Source organism: Anas acuta, chromosome 1 (assembly GCF_963932015.1).
Source record: "Anas acuta chromosome 1, bAnaAcu1.1, whole genome shotgun sequence".
In the NCBI taxonomy this organism is placed as follows: domain Eukaryota; kingdom Metazoa; phylum Chordata; class Aves; order Anseriformes; family Anatidae; genus Anas; species Anas acuta.
Genome location: NC_088979.1, coordinates 154321596 through 154342632, shown reverse-complemented (window position 1 = coordinate 154342632; position 21037 = coordinate 154321596). Strand labels below are relative to the sequence as shown.

General features: G+C 34.6%; 1 protein-coding gene across 4 annotated transcripts in view; it reads right to left on the bottom strand.

Annotated features, from left to right (window-relative positions):
• LRRIQ1 (leucine rich repeats and IQ motif containing 1) overlaps nt 1-19448 on the bottom strand; it is a 113001-nt gene extending 93553 nt beyond the window's left edge. The window contains exons 1-12 of one of the 4 annotated variants that reach the window (XM_068667540.1): nt 18759-19448; nt 18223-18385; nt 17313-17424; nt 16145-16239; nt 14720-14825; nt 13704-13933; nt 12347-12421; nt 10973-12169; nt 9894-10046; nt 8281-8431; nt 3453-3646; nt 2582-2709 (exon numbers count right to left, since the gene is read on the bottom strand). In XM_068667540.1, the coding sequence (XP_068523641.1) occupies nt 2582-2709; nt 3453-3646; nt 8281-8431; nt 9894-10046; nt 10973-12169; nt 12347-12421; nt 13704-13933; nt 14720-14825; nt 16145-16239; nt 17313-17424; nt 18223-18363 (2582 nt within the window). In that variant the 5' untranslated portion in view covers nt 18364-18385; nt 18759-19448. Of the gene's footprint in view, nt 1-2581; nt 2710-3452; nt 3647-8280; nt 8432-9893; nt 10047-10972; nt 12170-12346; nt 12422-13703; nt 13934-14719; nt 14826-16144; nt 16240-17312; nt 17425-18222; nt 18386-18758 lie in introns of those variants that run through there. The other 3 variants (XM_068667554.1, XM_068667565.1, XM_068667545.1) reach the window with 3 other exon arrangements.
• Between the last annotated feature and the right edge of the window lie 1589 nt (nt 19449-21037).

Below are 21037 nucleotides of genomic sequence, written 5' to 3'. Positions count from 1 at the left end.
TATTTGATGAACATGTAGATGAACATTTTTATATTTGATGAACATCACTACATGCCATAATTCCTTGTTGCTATATTGTAGGTTTAAAACAATTAATTTGGAGTTTCATCTTTAGCAATTTTAGGGTTTATGACACAGACAAAATATCTCAGAAACAAAAAATATTGTAAAATTAGCATAAAAATTTTCTTTTTATAGTACTACATTTAAAAAAAAAAAAAAAAAAAAACAAAAAACAGATTCACAGTATTAGCACTATATGGGCTTCCTGCAACTAGTAAAAAGGAAATGGCTCTCAATGTACACTTTAAAAACAAAAATAAAAACAAACAAAAAAATCCAAAACCCATAAAACTGCACTAGCTATAGGATAAAAGTAAAAAAACAGTTTTTCTTTCAACAGCTTGCACCATTATATTCACTGTTGCTATATAGAACATCAATTTACTTATGTTATAGCACACACATATGGAGATGCTTAGAAGTGTACATAAAGTCAGTGCAACAAAGCATGCTACTGAAATCCCAGGAATCTAGAGGCCTTTAATGTGCATTTAAGGCTGTCTTGTCCTGTTTGTCCCAAAATTTGAGATAAGGTATAGATACCAAAAGGAAAGAAATGGATTTTTTTGTTGTTGTTATTTGTATCACATCCAGTTTGCTCATGCATAAATACATGCTTTCTCCTATTTCAGCAGACGACATTCAACATCTCAATGCAGGCACTGGAAAAACAAAGTAAGCATTGGAATGGAGAATAAAAAACATTAAGATCACAGAATGGGCAAGTGGTACATCTACATGGCCAGCCCAGCACGACCTAGATCTTGAGGCTGAATTCAAGCTATGGCTGAAACTGGGCTCTTAGGTTTGCTGTCTCACCAGCAGGCACATTGGGTGTTCCAGCAGTCACATCTTAATGTGGGAGGAAAAAAAAAAAAAAAAAAAAAAAAAAAAAAAAAAAAAGAAAACTACAAGAAGGTAAGAGCCACATTCCATATTATACAGGAATTCCACATTCCTGCCTGTTCCATAAAAAGCTGAACAGGTCAGGAAAAAAAAAAAAACAACAAAAAGACAAAAAAAAACAAACAATGAAAACGAAAGAAAAAGCAACAAGAACAAACAAACTAAAAAAAAAAAAGAATGAAATCAATACGTGTGATTTGGAGTTTTACACTTAACAGATAATGACCTTGCTAGGCACAGCCATGAAGTTTCTCCAAACTCCAGAGGAACTTAAAAAACCTAAAGAGCTTTAAAACTCAAGGACTAGATTCTGTAAATATAAATAACTAGGTATTATATTTCCATGTATGAACTTACATGCATTCTACTTCGTTAGAGATGATTGAAAACAACCTGTTTATAAAAAGTTATAAAAATATATGTTGCATTTTCTTAAATAGCATTAATTTTCCATAAAGGGCATTCCTTGTAAAAAGGACTCAAGACTTATAGATCTGTTATACCACAGGCTCACAGATATAGTTGACTGCTGAACTACTGTCACCAAGGATGGGATTCTTCTGTTCATATGTAGACAAACCAACATGTGAGCTAATGGTCCAGGCTCTGTCAATAGTCAGTGAAGATGTACAGTCACTTGTAGGGTGTGGTTTGTCTCAAAGAAAATGTCTAGAAATGGTAGATGAATCACATGCTAAAACAACTCCTCTTCATTAACTCGAGTGCTGAATGATTAGTTCAGAGTGTATATTCAGTGTAGCATGTGTGCAATGGTATATTTTGTGTGTTTAGGTGAGAAATCCCTTTCAGAGTGAACACATTGCAATATGGAAAAAAACAGTAATTTACTAGCAAAATTCATTTCACTACCAACACAAAGTAAACTATAATTGTACCTTTTTAATTTATTTTTTTTGTTAGCTCAATGTAAGTGTAGGAAAGGGTTCGTAGGCAAAATAAAATAAAAATCAAGATTTTGACTCCTGAAAATACCATCATTCTAATTCTACAGATGTACAAAATATTTTATAAAATGAAAAAGAAAGCTGATTATATAGTACTTCAACACATGATCTGGTTTTATACTGCTTGTCTTGACCTCACTTTATTTTTCTGTATCTTCGAACTGAACCGTAACAGTTAAGAATGAAAGCAGATATGCAGTACTGACATTTGGTTTTGGGGACATTAATATATCATGTATATGAAATAAAAAACAGCCTAATGAACATTCAAACTTGTAGTATTTAGGTCTAGCAGTTATACTTAAAATAGCCTTCAAAGTCTGTTTTGAATAAACTAGATGAGAAATATGAAGTTTGACAGACAAACTCTAGAAACAATTGCTGAAGAAACACCATGGTTTTAATAATGCTGCAATGCTCAAAAATTATTTTCATATAACCTCTAATAGAAAAAATTACTTTTCATAGTTACTGCTGTTTCAAATTTTCTTAGCTGAAGGTGGCCGATGCTATTACTTGTCAACCACATACTTTCAAAGTATGGAAAAGATGGTGATATTTTAAGCATACTGAGAATTATACTTTTTAGATAAGTGTATGAAATTCCTCTGTATCAACTTCATAAAGGGAAAAGATTTCTTGATTACCTATTTTGAGACAGTGAAAGAATCTGCAACAGAGGCAACCAATACAAAGGAAGCATTTTCATAGCAGAAATGCTATTGTCATCCAAATATAGTTCTCTTAGCAGAACATGATTTTCCAGCCTTGGAAGCTAAATAGAGAAGAGAAGGTTATTTAAAATTAATGTAAATTAGAGAAACAACAATGGAATGCTTACCATCTGCTTTTCATCAATCATTATTAAATGTAAGTAAAAAAACACATTTTGTATATATGTATCATCTTCTTATTATGCATATTATGTGTTAAATATTTTTCAATGTCCTCTACGTAGTCTGAATAGTCAATATAAATTAAAAAAAAAAAGTGGGGAGTCAAAAGCCACAATCTTACTACTTTATTTGTGCTGACTATTGAAAATAGTTTTCAGCTCCCATATGCATAAAAGAATCCTTGGCAGTAAAGATTATTATTTGTCCATTTAGCAAACTACTTTTCTATTATATATGTTGCAGCAAAAATTTCAACGTCTGGAGAATCAGCATTCATGAGATTAACCTAAATTACTACTTATCTTTAATGACAATAGTACTTCACATCATTTTAAACAGAGAATAACACATAAAACAAGGAGGGAAATATAATAATTGAAGGGTCAATTTTCCAAGGACTTAGGAACAAGAAAAAACTTTACCACTGCTAGCCATTTTTACCTTTGAAAAATCTCTCTCTGAAAGGAAAACATAACAAGTCAAAAAAAAAAAAAAAAAACACAACACAAAACAAACAAACAAAAACACCCCAGGCAAACAGAGCATTCTGAACATTCTGAATAACACTACTGTTAACAAAGATGTATGTACAATAAACATCCACTTAATTCAAAGCTTTTACCTCCTGTAGATTATTGCCTTGTAACTTCAGAATTTGAAGTAGTCCACAACTCTCAATGCCTTCAATTTGTGTGAGATGATTAAAAGAGCAGTCTAGGTGTATGAGAGTAGGTGCTTCACAAAGACCTTTTGTGTTGATTAATTGATTATGATCCACATTTAATTGCTGAAGGTTTTTCAGTGACTCCAAACCACCTGAAAATTAAAGGTATTAGCTGAGTTAAACCATCCTGAAATAATAAAAAAAAAATCTGGTTTTCAAGTACTAAGAAAATTCTAAAGTTTCAACATATTCATATTATATATAGTAACAATATTAATCCTATACTTTAAAAAAAATACTCTATTTTGACACTATCAAATATGCAGCGCGTACAGGTGATAAACTTCTGATCCAATTAACTAAGCAATAATAATAGTTCACAACCCCTTTAGTACTTCTGTTGGAACAGAACATTCTTTAAATTATAAACTATGCTTACTGTGCTTGAGGACTTTATAACCTATCCAGAATCCATCAGCTCTATTAAACACTGACAGCTCTCTTAAGATCACCCCCCAAAATGGAAACAGTATTTCTTTAAAAGTTAATTTTAAATAATTAATTTTAAAATGTTTTTAGAAAGCTATCAGCAGGGTGAGAATAAATTGTATTAATACCTAGGGCAGGCCAGCATTATTAATATAAATGCCTCCTGTTTAAGTATTTTTTTAACAAATAAATGAATAAAGAACCTTTATGAAGTACCTTTAAGTATAAACCTACACTTCTACAGCCATTATACTCACAACAAACTTACTCTTACCAGCTAAAGAGCAAGAATGTGTGATCTCTCCTACAAAAAGATGCAAAGGAAAAAGCTCTTTTACCCATATTTATTTCAGAGTTTCTCACAAATCGTTCTCTTACAATGGTAAAATCATACTCATTCCATGGTCTTACTATATGCTAGATGTTCTGTGATGGCTACCTTTTTGGAGTACCAATGTGTCTGACTTGCTACAGGTCAAAGCAGTTTTTTCCTATATAGTAAAGTATAGTAGTAAAACTTCTGCGAGGGGGTATGCCTTTAAAAAACGTATTTTAAAAAAAAAAAAAAAAGGAATTGCTGATTTTACACTTCTTTCAGGTATTCCTCATAGGATTGTTTTATGTAATACTTTACCTCAGCTTTATGTCAACAAAAGCTTCCCAAGTTCCCATAAGCAAGTTGGGCAAACTTTGCAGAAGTGAACGTCTTTGTGATTATCCTCTGAGAATCAATTAGATTATAAAACTAAAGACCACATTGCCACTGAGGAAATTCTTTACTCAGAGTGGTGAGGCACTGGAACAGGTTGCCCAGAGAATTTGTGGATGCCCCATCCCTGGTAGTGTTCAAGACCAAGTTGGACGAGGCCCTGAGCAACTGATCCAGTAGGAGACATCCCTGCCCATAGCACATAGTTTGAATAACATATTCACCTGAAAAAGCATTGAATATTAAAGAGATAACATCCTATTCCTAAAACAAATGTTATATATTCTAACTTCAAAACGGTGCTTCAGAAAATAAATATACAAATCTTTAATTATTCTGAAAGAATTTCAAACATACACGACATACTATCCTGATTGTAAGATCGTGTTTGTATTTTCTCGTCCACTTTCTCCCCCCCCCTTGGATAAAAACAAAAAGGGAACTAGCACCATCTAGTGGTCTCAAAACAATTTCCTTTCAGACAGTATTAACAGCTTCCAAGACTTCCTCAGAACAGCAGTCTTTACATTTCCACTATTAAGTTAACAGCATAGGAGTACTGGTAACTTTAAAAGCACTGAATTGCCATGGAGTGGGACCGAGGACAAACTACACACAGAGTAAGAAGAGTCAGAGTTAATAGAGGATCTGGAAATTTCATATTCTGCATACTGCACTAAGCACCTTTTTTTACATCTCCTGTCTTGTTTAATTAGACTAGAAGTAATTCTAAACAGACATGCCCAGACTACATACAGTGGCTGCATACAGTGGTTACAAATTGCTATGCACAGCTCCTGTCTATTAGCTATTGATCTTTCGAGGTCCCTTCCAACCCCTTCAATTCTGTGATTCTGTGAAAGCAGTTCTAAAGTAACTTCTAGGTGCGATAACGATGTGCTTTCTTAAAAATAATAATTCCAAAGTGGCATTTAAGAGTATTTAAGAGTTACTCACTGCTATTCTTAGCACTACTAGGATTTCAGCCTACATACTACAACAGACATCCTGAGAAAGCATATTCTATAATTAAAGTCAAAATGCTAGTTTTTGTGTAAGAAAATTTATACACAAAGCATCCATCTTCCAAATATAAATGCACTGAAATTAAGTATATTGCTGACATGATTTTTCCACTTAAGTTTGTGAGCATGCAACCTTAAGTGGAAAATCATAACAGACATATTTATTATACTTTTACTGTTATGTTAAGGGTTTTCTGGCAACTCTCATTTTTCCCTCTACTGATGCTATATTTTAAATGAGAACAAAAAAAAATCAAAAAAAAAATCAGAATGTGCTTGATGTTTCCAACAATAAGTTAATAAATCACAAGTATTACAAAAAATACAAATATTTTTTTTTTAGGGGAAACAAAATCACACTCAAAAAACAACAACAACAACCAAACAAAAAAACAAATAAACAAAAAAAAAAACACACAAACAAACAGCACAAGCAAGCCCTTTGTGGAAGCTGAATGAACAGACAACACTGTACACCATTGCAACTGTGAAAGGTAGATTCCAAGCTGATTTTTGTAAACATTTATTTAGCCACTTAAAATCATTAGAAACTTAGTTCAAATAGCACCACATTGCACAAAACAGAAAGTACAAAAGTATTTTTACAAGACTTCCACAGGAAGATACTACATTCCACACAGATGCCACAGTCCTAATAATACACAGTCCTCCAATACTACTAATTACTATTACTAATAATTATTAGAGTAATCTTGCAGACATTTCTATCAAGTATGGTACATCTGAAAGAATCTTACCCAGCATTGTTGGCCACAAGGATACAAAGCCAATATTTATATTCACTTTGTTTCATCTTTCCCTGTTGGAATATTGATATGCTTTTGTAGCAAGCACTGATATTCCAGCACCCTTATTCACGGGTAATATAAATTCTTCATGAGTATTAATGTTTCACGTGTTTTGAATGTTTCACAGATTAGCAAAAAATATTCAAAATATCAATATAAAACCTGCTAAATTTCCAGACTGTTTGTATGGGTTGGCTTTTTCTTCCCCAAAATTTCCTATTTCTCTTTTCTATACCATTGCCATTTATCACTGAATTGCACTATTCATCTTCACACTGATCCAATTTTGTGTTTTATGTTTGTGGGTTTTTAATGCAATGGAAACCACTTTATTAAAATATTTCATGTGAATGTGTTTCATTCATTAGCTTAAAAACTGTTTTATGTTGTTTTCCCACTGTCCAGGTAGCTCTCTACTACACATACTTTAAAGAGAATTAACAGTCTAAATCAGGACAAAAGAAATCAAAAATTACAGTCTATTTATCTCCCTTCCACTTCCAGCTCAGACTTCTTTCCAAATAATATCTTCAAACTCTGCACAGACCAAAAATACAACTAGAAATTCACCTTTTTAGTCTTCCCAAAACATTTTGCAATTCATACAAAATTGTTTGTTTCATCACATGCATTTTCTTCATCATAAGAAAATATAATTTTATTTCAATTAATGAATCTCTGAAGATTTACTTCTGTTAATATTATAATCCTCAAATGATAGTGATCTGTATTTTGTTGGCTTTTACAAATTCCACAGTATATCATGTACTCAAACCCAAGTCCCTATAGCCACAGGGAGGCTGCTAAATCTTGTTCCATTCTATCTGCTGCTCTATCTTCCTGGAGAAAATTTACTACTGTCTTTCTTGAGAGCTCCCTTTCAAGTAATGATCTAGTAATTTACTACTAGCTTTTCCCAACTGTTAATGTTGCTTTTGAGGGACCCCTAATGGCCTTCCCTATGTATATGATTCTCAAATAACAATAAAAGTAACTTCTCCACTGAGGTACAGCAAGGATCTCAGTTATTCTCACTGCACTGCAATTTCCTGACCTTTTGTCAGTTGAAAAGGTTCTGGATCCTCGTTACATTTATACCAAATCTACTTGACAAAAGGCTCACCATACAGTATTTATGGCTTGCCAGAAGCTGACCCACAATATCTACCGAAAGGCACTTCACAGGAAGACAGGGAATAAAACAGGTAGAAAGGTAAATAGCTGTTCACTATATGAAAAATTCCTGTATGACCAACAGGTAACTCCTAGTCCAAAGTTTTTATGTACTGATGCATCTGTTGAGGTGTCTGCAGTTATATGAATTCTACCTGGTTGACTGCAGATAAACGGTATACCTGTTGCCTGCCATCTGTTGAGCCTAAAAAATATATCTAACTGCATCTGTAAATATAGCAGGTGTTGGCATACTTGCTATGCCTATACGATTTGCATGACTGTATGCTAAACTCATTCTTTTCTCAGCTTTTGACCATTTATTTCTCATATTTTTTCTTTTTTTTTTGACTATACTTATTGGATCTGGGGGATGGAATGCATGGCAGTAGCTAAGCCATACTACAAATAAATGTGAATTTGAGTGTGATTTAAAATGCAGGAGTTTTCTGATCCATTTCATCATTCTCCTTGGGCTTAGCACCTGGCTGGCCTGAATCTAAAGGAAGCACAATCCTGATTATAAACAGCACAAATATTCTGCTATACAAATTGGAATAATTTTTCATTAATTTTCTTACCAATTCGAGTGATTCTATTGTAGGAAAGTTCAAGATTTTGAAGATTTATGCAGCCATCTAAGCCACAAACTGATGAAATATGGTTCTTATTCAGAATTAGAATACAGAGATTTTCTAGATTTTCACAGTCAACCATCTCAATGCTGTTTTCCTGAAACAAAGGAAAATAAGAGTATTAATATCATCTGAAGTGAAGCAATGGAATTAAAGTGTAAAAATATGGTAGATTATCACCAGTGTTTATTTTTATCCCAAACTTCTAGCTAGGCGCAAGAACATTTCTATTTTTTTCCATTAAAACAATAATGTGGTTATTTTGCGTTCTACTGGGATTGAACAAAGATATATTTTGCACTGCATTCTGGCTCTGAAAATGCTCAGGGAGGTAATTCTGTTTATTATTTAAAGTATAACATTAAAAACAAACAAACAAAACAAAAAAACAGTTTTGGAAGAGGCAATATTTTATCTAGATATTTTATCTAGATTTTTTTTTGCTTATAAATACCGAATTAGAAAGACTGAAAGTTTAGACATGCATATTATGTTCTCATATTAGTATTTTATGTTTTGAGGTATCCCAAATTAAGAGATCTCAAATTTTACATTCTGAATAGATAAGCAAATTGGGAAAAGGACACAAGTATTTCAACCTACCCTGTTGCCCAGCTCTAATCACTGGACAGACAACACTGCTTTTAATTACATTTATTATCAGCTCTCTTCTCAGAATTATATTATATAAATAGATAGATAAATAAACAAAAATATAGTGGAAAGAACAGCAGTGGCTGGGCAAGTAGAAACATTCAAGACTATTATAGATAACAGATAACTAAGTTAATAATAACTAACTTTCTTATGAATTGGTGTTAAAAGACAAGAAAAAATGTAAAAAGAATTGTTCCATATAAATCATAAAGTTCCAGAGCCAAGGTATGTCATATATCAAAGTGTTTTCCTTAGTCATTAGAAGTTAAATTTACAATGCCTTGATAAGACAATGTACAGTAAAAAGTACCCAGAGATTATGCCTCTAGTAATATGTCATTTCATTCCTTGAGCATCTATATAATTTTCACTAATATCCATAGTGTGTATTGCAAAGGACTCTCTCCTACGTACTCCTCCCTAAGCTGTGCTATGGTGAACAGCACCTATCCATTAATTAATCAGACAGAATGAGATAATGAAGATAGATCACCAAGCCATACTAATTCTAGACTGATACTATCATGCACTTTTCTTAGTATACTTTGGCTCTTTTGTGGGATGTTGTTTTAGTAATGCATATTGCGATATAAAACACAATTCTGCTGCTGTAACTGTTCACTTTTGGGAACAGTTGTTGATACTCCTATGCTTTTAAAGCACTAAAGGCTTTTACAGCTTTTATTTGCTGCAGCAGGACCAAACCACAGACTTTGACCTTTTTGAGGTAGAAATGATCAGACTGATGCTTGGACTTGGCGATTTTGAAGGTCTTTTACAATGTAGATGATTGTATGTTTCTATGATTCCATATTCATTTGGATGTAATTGCATAACCACCTGAGCAGTAAAATCAACAGTTTTCACTCCAGTTATAATAAAGAATCAATTATGCTTGATACCTCCACGTTGATATACTTCAGGTCTTTGCAGCTACTTAGTCCTTCCAGCGCAACTAGACCACAGCGTCTCAGAGTCAAAACTTGAAGATTTGAACACTCAGACAACGTTGAGAGGCTACAAGCAGGCAAATCTTCAAGTGTTAGTTCTGTGACCTACATGTATTTGATGATAAATAAGATTAATTGTTGCTATATGGAACATATCATTATACAATGTCACATGTCTTTAAAAAGAGAGACGAAAACTACTTTTTACTAGAACTTTAGAAAATGCAAACAACAAATATGTTAACTCTTTCATACAGATGGGTCTGATCTGTTAAATAGGAAAATATATTATAAAAACAATGTTTGATTTTAATATCCACACTAAGACAAATAAAACTGATGTTCTACTAAAGATTTTGAATTTGAATGGATAGAAACTAAGAAAAAAAAATAATAGTATGAATTGCTTCACATCACGCTACCATACATAAAGAGAGAGTGTGCAAGAACAGATGAAAATAGTTCAGTCAGAAAGAGTGTGTAGTCCGGTATGTCATCTCAGACTAGATGTGAAAAGGAGAGCACAAAGTAAGTATACAGGGATACTCAGTGCTGGAAAGCAACAGGTGTTCTTTACAGCAAAACACCATCTGTAAGCTGATCAGCAATGTCTTGCTTCTGGAAGAGGCTATAGTCTTCTCAAAACGCTGAAGATAAATGAGCAAGAGATGAAATACAGAGCCTTATACAACGGCAAAACCATTTTAGTTTAGCTGAAGATAGGAGCTGGAAGCTCCTGCCATTTACAGTCTTAAGATGCTGTCAGTCATCTGAAGACACATCAGTCTGCTCCACTGTGCTCACAGGAATTCAAACATCATTCTCATTGCCCTTATCTTGCATTTGTGCAGAGGAACAACTCCCACTACATCCTACCCAACAATAATTTTCTATTCTTCCAAAACAGCATTCTGCTGTAAAAAACAAACAAACCAAACCAAAACAAACAACAATGACACACACAAAAACTAAAAATACCAAAATGTAGTGAAAGTTTAACTTCCCATTGCATTCTAAATCTGTATAGTTACCTGCTGCAGAGTACTCCAAGGGCCACTATTCATTATCTTCTGTATACTTAATGGAGGCATCTTGCTAACTGAAGTTTTCCTTGGTCGTTTTTTAATATTTGATTTCTTTCTTTTGTTTTCCTCATATATTTTAGACCATGATTTACATGTGTTCATCCAATTTATTCTCTTTTTTTCAATATCATCAGGCAGAATTAGTTTATTGGAATGATCAGTGACCTCTTGAATTCTGTCCCAGATCTCCCTGACTTCCTTATTAGCATCTTCCACTAGAAACACAGATTTCTTTGTTGTTCCAGACTGATAAATTTTATCTTTGACTTCTCTATTACCAGCATTTGACTGGGTATTTGATGAATTGCTGCGTGTATTTCCTACCATGTCAGTAGCTCCAAAATTAACAGATTCATGCTTCAAAGTGTTCATACTTGAAGCTTTATCAAGTTCCCTAGTTTGTGAGTAATTTTCTTCTATGCCTATTACTGAATTCATATATATGTTTTCATTATTTACTTGAGAAGAGTCTTCCTTCTTCTCAGAGCTCAGCGTATTTGTTGGTGTCAATTTTCCTTCTGTAGGAATCATCCAATTATTTGTTTCATCCATCAGTTCAGTCTGTTTTTCTTTTTGTTCCTCTATTTGCTTTTTTAGTTCCTTTTTCTCTTCTATTATTACTTTCCTATTTTCTGTCTGTTCCTCTTTTATGCTTTGTTTGTTGTCTTCTCCAGTTTCAGTCATCATGGCTTTTGCTATTTTTTCTCTTGATCTTCTCTGTTCTTCTCTTCTTATTTGCAGCTGTTTTTCTCTTTCAAGTCTCAGACTTGCTTTCTTTTTCTCATATTCCTCACGCCTCCTTACCTGTTCCAAATATTTCTCTCTTTCTAGTTCTCCTCGTCTCCTTTTTTCCTCTTCTTTTTTTTGACTCCTTTCTTCCATTTGCCTTTTCATTTTTTCCTCTTTTACCTTAACTTCTCTCTCAATTTCTTCTTGTGTTTTCTTTGCCTTTTGTATTTTATCTTTCCACTCTTTTAAGATAGGACCATATTTTTTATGGACTAAGAGTGTTCTGAATCTAGCTTGGATTTTCACAGCCGCTGTATTCCTTTGTTCTGCCAGGCGTTTTCTTTCTTTTTCTTTCTGCTCTTCAGAGGCCTTTTTCTCCTCTTCCATTTGCAACTGTAGCTTCATGATCAATTCCTATGACAAAAAAACAACTGGGAAGGACTTCAAACACTTTTGAAATAAGACATGTATTAGCATAGTTTTACTATTAATAAACAGCATCTGGTTTATTAACTGTTACAGAATAACATTTGTTCTCAAATATGACAGTAGCTTCACAGTATTTGACAAAATCTCATTGTACAACCTTACCTCATGTTGCATTATTTTGTCTCTCCAAGCTTTCTTTTCCTTCTGTAACTCATCTTCCATCACAGTTTGTTGTTTCTGTACAATAAATCAATTAAAATAAACACTGTATAAAACTTATTGTACAAAACATCCTCTCTTCAAACTCCCATAACTTGACTTTATAATCATCCACTTCAGTGAATGTCTGAATTCAGATGAGAAACTCAGGTTTGTGAGTCTCAAAATAAACCTAACACTCTGATCAATAATAGCACAGTTGGTCATGTACTGAAAGATGCGTAACATCAGAGAGTTAGTGTCTTGGTATTTGGCCCAAACAACTGCCACCTTCCTCTATATTGTACTACTTCAAATTTTGCCCTATTATTGAAAATGAAAACCATGGTAATGAAACGAACATTCAAAGAACAGGTACATTACAGCAACAGAACAGAAACAGAAGTTCTGAAAGTAGCATGAAAAATCACTCTGTGATGGTATGTTACTGATAATCCTACAATCTTTCAAACAGGAATTTTGTTCAGTGAATGTACTGGGTCTGGCTGGCAGGAAGTTAACTTTCCCTGTAGTGACCCATACAGTACTGTACTTTGCCCTGATACCACACCAATGTTTTGTCTATTGCTGAGCAGTGCTGGCGCAGCAACAAGACTTCCTCTAACCCCTCCCTCCACCCCACCCCCCACCCCCTTATCCCCTCCACCAAAGCCAGTAGGCTGGAGGTAGGCAAGAAGTAGGGAGGGGACATCACCAGGGCCGCTGACCTAAACTGACCAAAGAGATAAACAAGTCAAAATGGGAGTCATATTCTGTTTTGATGGAACTCAGTAGATGAACCTTGACTCAGCCTTCCAGACATAGACAAGAAAAGGGAGTATGGGAACTTGTACCCAGATGAAGAACAACCTGAGCTAAATTGAATGATTTTTGTTCAGATTACTTCAATTTAAGATTTTGATTTTTTATCTAAACATGAAATCAGGGTTAGAGGTCAAAAGTATTTTCCAATAAGACACTGCGACCACTGTTTGTGAGTAATTTAGCACATTTCCAGTACTTTCGCTGGTATCATATAGTAAAAATTCAGTACAGGCAAAGCCTAAAGAATAATTTACTATTTAACACAGTAAATCAATTCACTGTTTATCAAAGAAAACAGAAAGGAAAAAAAAAAAAAAAAAGGAATCCCAACAGATGATGGTACTTATGTCTTATGCCTTCCTTTGGTATCACAAGAACACAAGCTGATAGTTTAGGATGGTCATAGACTTTGTGATAATACTCTTTTTTTGCATTAAATCTTGAATTCAATTAATCTAGGCAGCAACAACATATTGGCTTAAGTATCATTAATTACCTTGTGCAGAAGCTCTAACTCCATTCTTTCAGCCTCAAATTCCTCCAGACGCTGCACCCTTCTGGCATGTTCTTCTTCATTCTCTTTTTCCTGTGCTTCCCTCTCAGCTTTCCACTTTTTCCTCTTCTCATCTTCAAGCTCACTTTGTCTTTTCTCCCACTGCTCAAATTCTTGTCTATATTTTTCTTCTATTTCAGGGTAAGTAACGCTTATGCCCATTTCAACATCAGCTACAAATTTGTAATCAACCAAACAAATATTTAATTTAATTTAATAATTCAAGAAGAGAATTAATGGTACTTATGCATTGGAGAAGAATAAATGGTACTTATGCATTAACAAGAAAATACAACAAAAACGATCTTGTGCTGATATAGCCAGCAATGTATATCCCCATGGAAATTGGAACTACAAGTCTTTTCTATTAGTGATGTCATGATGTATAATCATGATGTACACTTACTATTGCAACCTCAGATTCTGCCACAATCATGCCTATTCCACCAATGCATATATCAGGATTACACATTGGCTTCAGGATAAATGCCTTCTGTGGCTATCAGAAGTTTTTTTATTTGGTTGTTGTTTTTTGTTTTTTTGTTTTTATAACTGATCCACTCTACCCCAAAATATACAATGGCCATGGTGAAGGGAAACATTCCAATGTGACTATAAAAAATAAAACAAGTTGCAGCCAAAGCACAACATGCTTAGTGCTGCCAATCCAGCTATCACTTGTATTTTTATTTTTTTTTTTAATAATTATTTCAATCATTCTGGGGTAGTATTTTTTGAAACAGGTTTCTATCAAGACATTGAAAAGAAAGATTGTATTGTGATCCTTAAATTAGATAAAAGCACAAGAATATGTCATGTACATCCAATCCCTGAAGTCTGTTGCATATTGTAACATTAAATTCTTTACAAAGAATATTATGATGCTCATGAAAACAGAAAAGCAGAAAATAGTGATATGATGCTAAAGATCAACACAAACAAATAATGCATTTGCTTACCTGCAACAAAATGGTCATCAGTGACCACTTCTTCATTGGTGGACTGACTGTTATACCTAGGTGTTGTAGCAATCTGCAAATCTTCATTTTCAATTTCAAATAATACCTAATAGGGTTTAATATTGTCATTAATAAACAAGCAATGAAATTTAAAACAGAACATTATAAAAATCCTCCAGAACAAGAATAATCTTCCCATCATATGACAAGTATAATAACATCAAACTTTCTGATGAATAGCATCCTTAAAAACTGAGTAATGCAAGCCCATCAGTCAAAAATTATTTTCCAGAGTAAGAAATACTGGAGCAATTCCCCAAAATCACAGTATTTTGTGCAGAATTATTTATATATAAATATTATTATTTTTTAAAATGTATTTTGCATTTTGAACTGGAAAAATATGTGTTTTGCATTTGTTTTATTTTTTGTTTTACTTTCTGTGGAAGTAAGCACTACATTTATGCATCAATGCTGTTCTAGACATAGCCAAAGAACTAGTTACTTACTAAATTTTTAAGTTGTCTATTTGAAACAAGGTTTGCTGTATTTTTTTTTTCCATTTATTTATTTTTTATTTGCAAGAAGTAATCTATTCCTGCTTATTTTTGCTTGGGATATACTTGTAATATATATATATTACAATATATATATATATATATATATATATATATATATATATATTACAATATATATATATATATATATATACACACTTGGGATATATTTGTAATACAGCTGAAGTTATAGTAATTAGAAAAAAAAACACTACAGCAATCTTGCTGTTTTAAACAATGTTCCTCTGAGAATAATAATTCTTCTTCACAAAAAGTGCTCACATTATAAAAGAGGTAACAAATTAAAAGTGATTAAATTAAACACACGTTTGTGTTTTTCTACAAACTTCAGCAAGGTATTCGCTTTAATACCATTAAAATATGAAGTTCATAACTCTTGATTTGTCCTTGAAAGTTACAGGTTTTATTATGTTAACATTTCCTATAAAATAACGAGACATATTAGGTACAAGATTACATCCTCCAGTCATCATAAAAATAATAAGGTTAGAGAAGTTTAAAACTATTCTAATACTATTAAGATAATATTCTGGGAATCAATAGCAAAGGATTATTTAGTTGTTTGTTTGTTTGTTTTAATTTTGTTGATTTTTGTGCTCAGCATTTCAAGCACTGATAAAGAAAATTGATTCCAAATTTTAAATCTTATAGATACGGTATATTACAATTGAATCCCAATTCTGAAGAATAACATACACAAACTCAATACCATATGGTTAGTCTAATAGGAATAAAACTGAACACATCTATGTCTCTTCAGGAGGCCAACTAACCGAGCTTAAATTATCTAAATTACCGAATAGAACTTTGTTCACTATAAATATTAATTAAATTAAATAGAGAATACCCTTTCTTTATTTTTTTCGAGATCTTCTTTATATTCAGCAGCCAACTCTGACAAGTGATCTGAAGCATGGCAAGGAACTATGTCATAATTGTTACCTAAAGAATAAAAATATATAATCTAGTACACTGAGAGAAATCGCGTAGCAGTACCCAGTTCTGCTCTAGCTACACTGCTTAGTGTACTTACACTAAGCTTACACTATAAAGAAATAAAGCATATTTTTTTCTTTACTTTTTTTCTTTAAAACAAAACAAAACCACAAAGCATTGATCAAACATATGTGGGAGTCACTCTTACAGATTAAAAGCAGCAGATACATGTAACTGGAACACGCACAATGATTCTGTACGAACCTAATGTGTGCAAACTGTATCTGCAAAAAAATTCTACAGCATAAAATGGTGGAACATAGGCTGGGTAGAAAAATACAGAAGAACTTAAAACAGACAGGTCAAAAACTGACAAAAAAATGCAAAAGTAATGAAAAAGAATAACTGCGTATTACAAAAAGGATGAAAAGAAACATTCCCCAAATACCAAACCGTAGAGACAACATTGAACTTTTGTTCACAAAGACCACTACACTAAATAATTTGGAAACCCATGATGCTGTGAATAACTAAAACGGACCAGACAATTCCAGGTGTCTAATATAACTATGAGCTTGGCTTCAGTCACACAGCAGGCACCGGAAGATTGGTCCCAATTACAAAGCCTTTTCATTCAGTGATGGCTTGAATATCTCTACAGACAGACTTTAAACATCCTTTGGGGCTCAATTGTATCTGCGCTTTTAATTTCAGCTCATAGTGACTGCATCTCAGATTCTCGTGAAGAACCTGGCCTAGGTCCTGTTTCAGAAAATGATCCCATAACTTGCCTTGATCTATAGATTAGCATCAGATGAACTTTTAGGAAAAAAATAAATTCATACTGAAAGGTTAACCTGAGAAGACAGCATTGCATGATTCTATTTCTAGAGATTCAGTATGCTTTCAGAAGCTGATGCGATAGGTTTCACTACTTGCTCTACTTAAAAGTTTGTATAGGTTTCACTACCTGTTCTACTTAAAAGCTTGTATTGTTTTACTGATGATTGTATATTGATAATATAACTTCCATGGGCAATATGAGGTGCATACGTATTTTAACTCTGATCCCTGCTTACCTGTAGTTTCATCATCTTCTAAGTCTTGCAGTATAACATTTTCAGCATCTTGATTTCTGTTTTTTATGAAGTCTAAGTAGGAGACAATCAATTCAGGCAAGTCATCTGAAATCTAGAAAAGCATGATGTTTCACATAAATTCTACATTTTCAACTGACTGCCACAACTATATGTAAATACATAATATACAAGAACGTCGACTCCTACAGACTTCTCCTTTAAAGCACTGATGAAAATTTACTAGTAGCTGCTACCAAAATTTTTCCCAGTTTCTGTACTGGGAATTCCCACTCTTCCCATTGCCTTGTCATCCAATCAACAATCAATAATTTTCATTTTTACTTACATTTTAATTAAAATAAAATCAGAACACATATTAGTTACTTATCTTCTGCTATCACCAGAAACATTGTTCAATTAACATTTTCTTTGTAACCAGCTTGGACCAAGAAATTAAGAAAAGCATCAAGGTAAAAATTAACCAATACACATGACACATAGAATCTTCTTCATAAAGATATTACAACACTTTCAAAAAACAAATCAATTTCAAAATTGGTGATATAAACATTTACAGTATGCATATACACCAGATGTTTCAAATTACTTTATTACATAGATACTTTCTATTCAAATTTCAAAAATTTCAAAATTTCAAATTTCAGAAGTCTTTGCAAGGAGTGGGGAAAATGGACTGTTTTCTCACTTAAGCAGAATGTTGATGCTCATCTCTTTTATTTTCTTGTCACCACTGAAGGTTACATTTTTCACAAAGCCGTACTACTTAGACTGCTTCTGAGGAGAAATCCTCAGGCTTGGTATGTCAGGAAAAAGTTCATTCACTAGTTAGGCCTCCTGAAGCCTGTCTGTATTACTTTCAAGCATAAATAAAAGCTCATAAAATACTTACTGTGTCAGAGTCACTCAAAGCTTTCTCTGATACCTCTGCGTTAGGATCATCCGCTTCAAAGGAAGAAACACTGATTCCATCTAATTCGATTTCTATTTCTTTTTCAATTCTTTCAATGTCTTCTGACGTTCTGCTTTCCATAGCATGTTATCTGCTTTCAAAGCTACACAAAGAAAATATCAACTTCTAGAACTGCATGAACCAAAGTAAAGAGGGTGCTCATTTAGCATAAATTTATTGAGATGTAGATATTGAACATTAGACTTAGAATATGAAAAGAAATAGCATAACTTTGTTCTGAACACTTCAGACTACTGAGTAAACAAGCAAAATGTAAGAAAAACGTTAGTTTGTGGTAAGAGAATGTCTGGAGCATAGTCCAACCCTAAGCTCGGGGAGGGGAAGCAGCTCACGCCCGCTCCTTCGCAGGCACCGAGCATCCCCGCCGCTCGCCGGGGATGGGACGGATGGGACACGCTGAGCGCGCCTCAGCCTCCCCGATACTACAACTCCCAGAGGGCGGCGCGGCAGAGCACCTGCCAACTGCCGCCGCTGCTCCACGGGAGGGCGGGGGAGCGAGCCACCCCTCTACATGCTGGGAGCTGTAGTCCGCCCCTCTGCGCACTCGTTGCCCGCGGGTCTCCGCGACCTGCTCCGAGTGGCTACTCACTCCTCGTGCAGCCACCCTTCTACCGGAGCCAACACCTTCCCGGTCGCCGCGGAGGCAGGCCGATCGGCCCTCCACCTGGAGGTCCCGCAGCCACGAACTGCGGCAATAGGCGAGAGCGCCGCAACGCCGCCGCTGCCCTGGGAGCGTCACCACGGCAACGGGAAACAGACGCTCGGAAGACAAGCGGGAGGGCCCAAACTTCGCCAGCATTCGGCGATTCGCGCCCGGGGTGTGGGGGCGCCCCCTCGGAATTCAGCTGTGCCGGGGTCGTTTGCGAGGGACGAAACACCCCACCACCATTTCCGTCGTGTCGTTGTTTTTATAATCGTGGACAGGAACTTGGTTTTGAGAATAAATTAGAATAAAAGCAGACCAAAGACAAAAAAAAAAAAAAAAAGTTTAGCAAAGACGAATTTCAGTTTGTATTTTTCCTTCCATTTTATCTTGAGAACTCTATCGATACGGCAAATGAGGCCAGTCAGACAGCTGCGCTTCAGAGGTGTTGTGCTGGGGTCCCACCTTCGTTGGGGACGCTGGCCTGGCTCACCGGTTGAGGCCGAGGTTGAGGTTAAAAAAAAAAAAAAATTTGATAGAAAAAAAAAAAAAAGAAAAGAAAAAAAAATAAAAGCTTGCATACAAATTACTTGAGAGCTGGAGAAAACATCCAGTCACAGAATTCATGAGTCCACTGGGGTGGTTTTTGACAGCTTAGTTCCACAAGAACTGCTCTCTCATTTCCTCTCAGAAGAGCATAAGACAGTATGCTGGAAAGAAAAAAAAGAAAAGAAAAAGAAAAAAAAAGGCTTACAGATTGAGATAATAATTTAATAATTAAAGGGAAAAGGAAAACAAAACAAAAGCAAAGGCTGCGCGGAAGCACAGAGAGAAAAAGAAATCCCTACTTCCAATCAACAAGCGGTGTTCGGCCATGTCCTGGGAAGCAGGACCTCAATACGCATAGTGGTTGTTGGAGACGACAGATATCTTCATAACAAGAGCCCATCCCGCTCTTTCCCCTTTCCCACCTTTTATTGCTGAGTGGTATACCATATGGTATGGAATATCCCCTTGGTTGGTTTAGGTCAGCTGCCCTAGTGATGTCCTCTCCCCACTTCTTGCCCACACCCAGCCTACTGGCTTTGTGGGGTTTGGAGGAAGTCTTGGTGCTGTGCCAGCACTGCTCAGCAACAGACAAAACACTGATGGGGGGCTGTTCTAGCTGCAAGTGCAGAGCACAGCACTGTATGGGCTGCTTCAGGGAAAATTAACTCCATGCCTGCCAGACCCAGCACATCCATGTCATTCCATCAAGCAGAAGTAATTTAGGTCAGGGAGAGTACAGACAATATAGTTCTAGTGTTCAGAGTGGTATTTACAGGGAAGTATTTACAGTTTGTTCCTAATGCTTGGTTAGGAATGCCAAGGAGCAGAGACATGTATAACAGGGAAACGAGAGCTGAAAGTTAGACAGATTTTGCACAGAAAATTCTTCCAGCTCCCAGTATCTTTAAAATAGACTGAGTACCTTTCTGAAAGACCTATGTCAGTTAAACTCAAGATACTGGATTCAAGGGCATCAAACTTTTTCTTACCAGTGTTACGGATCACTATGATATTCAAATCTTAAAGCTATGAAAACTCATCCATTTGGTCTGATTCTTTGCAGAATCATGTAAACCAGTAAACTTCTCAGGATAATCATGTTAAAAAGAATTTTCAAGCAGTAAGTTGAATGCACACTTGATACTTGTTTTGTAATGTGAGTTCTGTTGTGATCATGGTGACTGAACCACAGAACTTTGTTTCCTGCATTTGGCCAACAACTTTACCAACAAAAAAAGAAGTTTCTGTAGGCCTGCCTTCTGCAACCAGGAAATAATGGATGATAAACAGAAGAAAACATCCATAGGGTAAATATGTCGTTACAATGCGCATAAATAAGGAAGAAACATATCATTATGAAATTGTGCTCCCAAAGGTAAGACAGAAATATTCAGAGGTGGTAAAGATTTTCTTGTAGCCATTGAAATTAAAGTGTATATCATTTTATAAAGATAATGTTTATATTTTCCAGATAAATGATTTAAGAGAAATTGAATTACTGTTAAGGTATCTCAAAATAAAGAATTGCAACCACATAATTAT